General features: G+C 29.1%; 1 protein-coding gene across 1 annotated transcript in view; it reads left to right on the top strand.

Annotated features, from left to right (window-relative positions):
• Positions 5,516-7,673, top strand: part of LOC107614362 (zinc finger protein WIP3) — a 10,000-nt gene continuing 7,842 nt past the window's right edge. Inside the window, exon 1 of the mRNA XM_016316572.2 lies at positions 5,516-6,273. Coding sequence (XP_016172058.1) covers positions 5,719-6,273 — 555 coding nt within the window. The 5' untranslated portion in view covers positions 5,516-5,718. The remainder of the gene's footprint in view (positions 6,274-7,673) is intronic.

Genomic DNA, 7,673 nt, shown 5'->3' with positions numbered 1-7,673 from the left:
CTCTAAATTCGACGGTGATAAATGACGTAAAATATTATTTTAGTGACACAACTTTACCGGCAGACTTTGCCGACGGTAACTCGCTTTAGTGAAATGCTGCGTTTACGCAATTTATTACCAACGGAACATTCCGCCGATAAATCCAATAATAATGTTGGGTTAAAATTCAACTCACTTCTGTGAGTTCACTCTCTCTCTCTCTTCTCTCTCTCTCTCTCTCCTCTCATGGTCTCTAGTCAGGGGAGAAGTTGCTGGCGTCGCCACAACTCGCTGGAGCCTTCGCTGCCGTCGCCGTTGGACGTTCTAGCTGCTGGAGATGTCGGTCACCGCTGAAGCCGTCGGTGATAGTGATGTTGTCGTCGTCACTACCACCTTGTGTTACCACCACGCCTCTAGCATCTTACAGCCACTATCAGAGATAATTTTATTATAATTTTTTTATTTTTTCTAAATTTTTATGTGAGTTTAGAGTTTTTTGTTAAGTAGTTTATGAAATTATTGATTAAATTAATGTAATGAAATTTGTGATTAAGATTTGGTATAGTTTTTTTAAGGTTTTTCAGATTTTTTATAATTTTAGAATTTTGTTAAGTATTTTACTAAATTATTGATTAAATTAAAGTTACTGGTTAGAGTTTGGTTTAGGGTTTTTAGTTTTTTCATATTTTTTTGTGACTTTACGGTTTTGTTATATATTTTATTATTAAATCATTGATTAAATTAAGGTAATGAAGTTTGTGATTAGGGTTTCTTATGTTAATTTAATGTAAATATAAATTAAATTAAGTTACGGTAGGTTAAGTATGGTGAGATTAAGAGTGCTCGACATTGTTGGAAAACTTTGTCTATTTTGTTGAATTAATTAGTTTTACCTTGTGAGTTTAATAAGTTTTCTTTCTTATTAGGATGGTGTTATTTTTCTAAAATCAATTAGATTTTGTTTTTTCTATATTCTGTGCATCCGTGTTTTAGATAGGTTTTCTATCTCTAACTATAATCAATTATTTAAGTTTTATATTGGACTTACTTTTCTTAGGATAGCATTTTAGGATGGAAGTGGGAGAAGGTCATGTAGAGGCGCCTTCTCAAAACCCTTGTTTATAAAAAAATTGTAGAGTTATAAAGAGTTGTGTACTAGAACAGTTAGGATATTAAATTCGTGTTTGTTTTAATTTATATTTGCAGCTATTTTCTTTGTTAAATCTGTTATATTTATTTGTTGGATGTCTCTGAATTAAGGAAAAGTTCTGCCAAAATTTCATTTAATTTGTTGTAAAACATCTTTAATTGGTTTGTAGAAAATGATAACTGTATTTGGTAGAAAATTCTAATTATAGGGTACATTCTACCGAATTTTCTAAAAATTTTAATAATTTGTCTTGGTCGTTGAATTCTAAGGTGTGTATTTCAATATGATTCTAAGTCATCGTCTATGGATGTATGATAGAGATAACGGTGGATGAGGGATTAAAACCTAAGTTCTTTGAGGGGGTTGACGTGTTTGTTGGGCATGTATTCAACATGGAACCGTTTAAGTCTAAAGGAGTATTTAAGTGTCCTTGTGAAAAGTATTGGCTGACTAAGTGGTTAGGACCTGCGAATATAACGCTTCACCTCTATCGTAACGGGTTCAAGAATGCGTATTGGATGTGGACGGAACATGGAGAAGTAGACGAGTAGGGAATCAGCTGGTCTGCCTCTAATTTGAATAGGTACAAGGTGTGCGTGTTTAAATGTGAATGGTATGATCCAAGTTCACGACAAGGAATACAAAAGCACAAGGTCTACGATATCACTGAAGTTAATATATCCAGAAAATATAGGCACCACAATATTTTTATTCTACCTCAAAATGCACGACAGGTATACTATTTGTCTTATCCCAGTTCATGCAAGTTTAGTTGGGTGGTTGTCGTTAAGATTAAGCTAAGATGCCGCATCGAGTTTGATGATAGGATAGAAGGTCAGGAACCTTACCAGATTGATGACCCAACTCCTTCGAAAATAGTGATTAATACTGGTGAGCCGATCATTCTTAGGTAGCGTTGTTATGGATGATGACATAATTGACCTATTGGAATATATGACGACACACTACCACGTGAAGACGACAATCTTCAAGAAGAAGACGAGGTTGATGATGACGAAGAAGAGGAAGACGAGTACGATGATCAGGAAACTACCTCGAAAGAGAAGGATAGTAAACTAGAGGAAGAAGATGATGAATATGAATAGGATTAATATAAATATAGTTTTGTGATATGTATTTTTTTTATAAAACTTTGAGAAGAATATAATATAATTAGCATTATTTCAAATATTTCAATTACCATTATTCTGTATTTTTACTTTATATATTTGATATTTCACATTTATTTTAAGCACTGTTTCGATTATTAATTATCAGGGTACATTATAGATGAATGAAAAATATTATTTAAAAAAATAAAAAAGACTACCATCGGAATATATCAATGATAACAACCCAATCATTTAAAAAAAAAATTCGTTTGTATTACCATCGGATTAAAATAGCGCGGAGACGTATGATATAGCGCCAATGTTACTGGCGGAAATTTTTTGCCTATAACGTTCAATAGATTTTGTTTTCTTTCAACTTTATTCCGTCGCTATATCCGCCGGTAATATGTTATTAGCGAGGTTTATACCGTCGAATTTTAACCGTTTTCTGATGGTAAATCCGACGATATTCAACGTTTTTCTTGTAGTGAAATATATTTCTAACAGCTAAATTTAAAAAAAAAAATTAAGATCAATCCAACAATAATGCATAACAATTATGTTTGATTTACTTGTGTTGAAAGTTATTCTTATATAATTGTTGTTGAATTGGTTCTAATTTTTATTTGAAAAATTAGCCACCAAAAATATATTTTATGTAAATTAAAACTTTTATAACAATTAAAACAAAATAAAACTTAAAAATAATTTTAAAATTTTTACCTATAAAAATATTATTTATATATTAAAATCAGCCACTAAAATTAGCCACTAATATATTTATGTATAAATATATGTGTGATTTAATTTATTTTTAATGTATATTTATATTTTAATATATATTTTATACTAATAATTAATTTTAGTAACTGATTTTAATATACACAAAATAAAATTGATTGTCAAAATATGACTTCTCTTTTATTTATATTTCAATACGGGACAATCGATATATCAGATTGTGACCACCCATTCATTTGTGTCCCTTAATTAGTGGCTGTTTAGAAATTCAATTTGTCAATGTGTTCATGGGACAACAAGAACTGTTTGCTAATATACAGATAGTACATACAGATAGATAAATAATGACAAAAACAGAGGTGAGGGATTTTGATTGATGCGAATTAATCCTTAGATTATTAATGGATTTACATACACAAATGAAATTAATACCCGACAATGATACGAAGCTACTATAACTTCCCAACATACATATATACCTAATTCATTAATAATTATGTACCATTTCGTACTTTTGTGTACCTAAGTCACAGAATTGGACCTTAATTTATTTACGGTTTGAAATTAAGCAATAGATGAAAAACCAAAGAAATCAAGCAATAATATAAAACGTTTTAACCAAAGAAATAAATTAGTTAGAGACCACACAAAAAATAAAAAATAAAAAACTAGAGACTAGATAGAGAATATAGGAAAGAAAAAAGTTCAACCATTAGTCTAATCCTTTTATTATTTTTAGCTAACACTTTTAATTATTAGTCTAATTTTTTTAGTCTACCAATTCATCAATAATATATTTTTAGTCTATATTTTTAAATATTATTAACTAATTACTCATTAAAAATAATAAATTGTACAGATTTTTTAACCTTTCTCTGTGAAAAAATGACGTGCATGCATATAGGTGAAAGGTTAGCAAATCTCTAGAAAGATCTTTATTGTACAAAATAAAAGTTTGTTTTTAGTTTCACACTAAAAGTTGGTGAATAACAATAATGTGTTTACTTAAACTGTATTAATGTGTATGTGACTAGTTTCTAGTCAATAATTTAAACTACGGATGTGAGCATTTTGTGTGAGAAATTAAATTAAAGATATGGTTTTAATTTAAATACAAAACTCAGTCATCGAGTGCAGCCATGAAAACATATAATAAGACAATGAGATGGGTGCGAAGAGATTACCATTTCCCATTCTCATGTGCGTATATATATATGTATGTCATATACAAACTAAGACCTTCATTACGTTTTTCTTGTTCTCTTTTTTTTTTAATTTCTTTTTTAAGGTTTAATTTAGATCCTAATTTTATTATTATTATGGATAGATTATAATTGAAAAAAAAAATTTGGTGCAGGACCAATTAAAAAGAAAAAAAGTATAGGAACCTAATTAAAAATTGTACAAAATTATAGGACCAATAGAATAATTAAATCATAAAAATATTATAAAATATGTATTTTTGTTTATTGTTTATAATTTTTTGATTACGTAACATTACCATTCAACTACTATGTAGTTACCCAAGAAAAAGTTGTTTGTCTAAATTTAGTGGAGAATTTTTTATGGGTAAAAGGGAATACTGGACAATTTTGTACTTTATGAACACGTTGAGGATGAGGCAAACATAATATATAAGACGTTGCATTTTATTTAGCATCTAATATCTGATATTCATTCTATCTGATTCTATGATGATGAAATATATATACCTGTTGTTACGGAAAAAAAAATTGAAATATACACGTATATATATCGGTTGATGCGGCAGCCATAATCAACCAACAATTAAGCGTCATTTTCTTCCCTTTAATTATTGATTTATTGAAGGTAACCAACACGATGCATATATTATTTTAAAAAAAAATATATAATAAGACAACATTCTCTCTGTAGGTCCTTGTTAATTAATTACTTTTTGTTCGTCATTTTACAATATTTTTCTCCGTTTAGGTATTGACCAAAATGCACATCTATGTGCTTTCATATTCTCATTTGAGATCACTTGCTTAAGGTCAATGTTGGAGAAAATCCGGGTGTGCTTAAGTAGCTTGCTGTGGATGGGTCAAATTCCATTAAAATGTTAGAATGAAACAAAGAAAAGAAAAAAAGGGGTTAAAACTCATTCGCTTCACACTATATCTATTACCAAGTAGTGGTTTGTAATAAAAGCTTAGCTTTCACACTAATAATAGAATTTTATTGGAGTACATATATTAATAGTGCATAAATAGATCATCATTTAATTAAAAATGACTTCTAAAATTAAAAATGGTTAATAAAGTAAAAAATTTAATAACTCTTAAATTAAATTAATAGAGAGAATTCACATATAATAAAAAATACAAATTTAATAGCACAATTAATTTCTCTTAATTTTCGAATTTTTTTTTACACAATAATAATATATTTTTTTATATCAATATATATATATACACACTAGTGTAGGATGATTATTCTTTTCTAGTAATATTGGTGAGTGGTGTTTGGCATGTCATTTTCTATCCCCTACCAATCTCTTTTCTCACTAAGGAAAAAAGAAAGAAAAAGTAAGGGGTAAAAAAAAAAAGTTGCATAAAGGCTTCCTTTTATATATAAGTGCTGGCTTTTTCTGACACAAATTAAAGTTTTGGATATATAGCAGCTCCTCCGATCCTTTTTTGAAGTGATCAGAGCCAGGATTTGATTTCACAAATCAAGGGACTCACTCGCTCTTTCCTTCTTTCTCTCTCTGAAATGGGTTTGAGGGAAAATAAGAATTTATACCGTCACAATAATAATAACAACCCAAGTTTCATTGAGTGGCTCAAACCATCTTCATCTCTAACTAGTTCACTATTTTTATCATCACAAACTCCACCTCCCTGTGTCACTGATGAACACCGAGAAACTATAGAGTTTTTTCCCATTTTAAAGAAGAAGGAAGAAGAAGAAGACGAAGAAGGTATTGAGGTGAAAGAAGAGAAGGTGGAACAACAACAACAGTTGATGACTGTGGCTTTGCACATTGGATTACCAACAAACAACACAGTAGGAGTTGTTGCTGCTGATGATGATGAGAAAAAGAAGGTTTTGCATGTTAAGGAGGAGGAAGAAAAAGAAAAAGAAAAAGAAGAAGAAGAAGAAGAAGAAGAAAAGTTATTGGAGAGAAGATTATTGGAGAATTGGTGGTTAAAGCAGGAAGAGAATAAGAGGTTTTGGATACCAAGTCCTTCACAAATCCTTGTTGGACCTATGCAGTTTGCTTGCTCCATTTGCAGCAAAACTTTCAACAGATATAACAATATGCAGGTTCATTCCTCATCACTTTCTCAACTTTACAAACCCCTAATCTTCATGTTTAATTATTTCTTCTAACTATTTTTATTATTTGAGATTATCTAATTAAGTACTTAATTTTACATATAGAAACCAATTGAACCTAGAATCTTCTAAGAAACCATATTAACATCATGCATACATGTTTATAAATTGGGAATTTAGTTTGACCAGTAGTAGTTCCTTTAATTTTGGAATGTTGTGAGATTTCAAAGATATTTCAAAAGAAAATTAACCACAGTCTCAACTTAGATATCAATTTCGATTTCCTTTACAATCACACATATAGTCTTTAAATTCTTTCCTTTTTTATTTTATTTTAAGGCTAGATATATAAATATAGAAAAATGTTAGGTAAACAATGACCATTTTGAACAACATGAACAACTACCAATCAAATAAAAACATATTACACCTCTAAATTAATCATCTAAATCTTAATATTAAAATAACCATATGTACACCTAGGAAAATGAACATCTAATATATCTATTATTCACATTATTTAGTATTTTTATTGTCTATCTATATTTTTCCACAGATATATAGTTGTTGATTTATGTCTATATGCAATGCTATTTTTAGTTCATCTATCTCAACATTATTAGACCTACATATATATCTGAGTGCATGAATATGTTTTCACATTATTATTCCAATTTTTCATCTCTTAATTATTATTGCCATATATTTATTTCAAAGGCAAATTAAGAATGATTAGAACCATAGCTACTAGTGCACTTCAAGTTGAATCTCCTGTAAGTTCTTTGACACCAACGTGTAGATGTTTTACGTGATGATTATGATGACTAGGATAAAGATATAATCATCAAGAATAAGACATTATAAATCATTGAAATGAATTTTCACGACCATGCAAACACATGATCATGACTGTCTTTTTCTTTTGCTTTAATTTTTATTTTTGATTTCTTTTTTTCACTTTATTAAGAAAGATTTGATTTGAGATTAGAATTCGTGTTGCCGACTATAGCATATTCCCTTTAGGCCTTCATTACTTTTTGTAAAAGGCTCCATTAGGATTTCTACCCATGTATTTATTAGCTTCTCTTTTTATATATATGTTGAAACCCGCAAGCCACAAGAGTGAATAGCATTTGATGAATGATGATAAAATCTCTATGTAAATAAGGATCTTTGCTCTTAGCAAATTCTTATCAACCTTTCTTTTTCTTTCAAATAATGAAAATTAGTATCTCTATTAATATGCTAATTGAGAGACTCAATAATTTCCCTCATTCTTATTTGAACCTTAGCTTTTGCTACATTTTTTTTAAATATTGAAATTCACTTGTTAATTACACCTAATTTTCAACAAATAGAAAAAAAAAAAAAAGCTATATATGATACTA

This window comes from Arachis ipaensis, chromosome B08 (assembly GCF_000816755.2).
Source record: "Arachis ipaensis cultivar K30076 chromosome B08, Araip1.1, whole genome shotgun sequence".
NCBI lineage: Eukaryota > Viridiplantae > Streptophyta > Magnoliopsida > Fabales > Fabaceae > Arachis > Arachis ipaensis.
The sequence above is the reverse complement of the archived record's forward strand: the minus strand, read 5'-3'. Positions and strand labels throughout refer to the sequence as shown.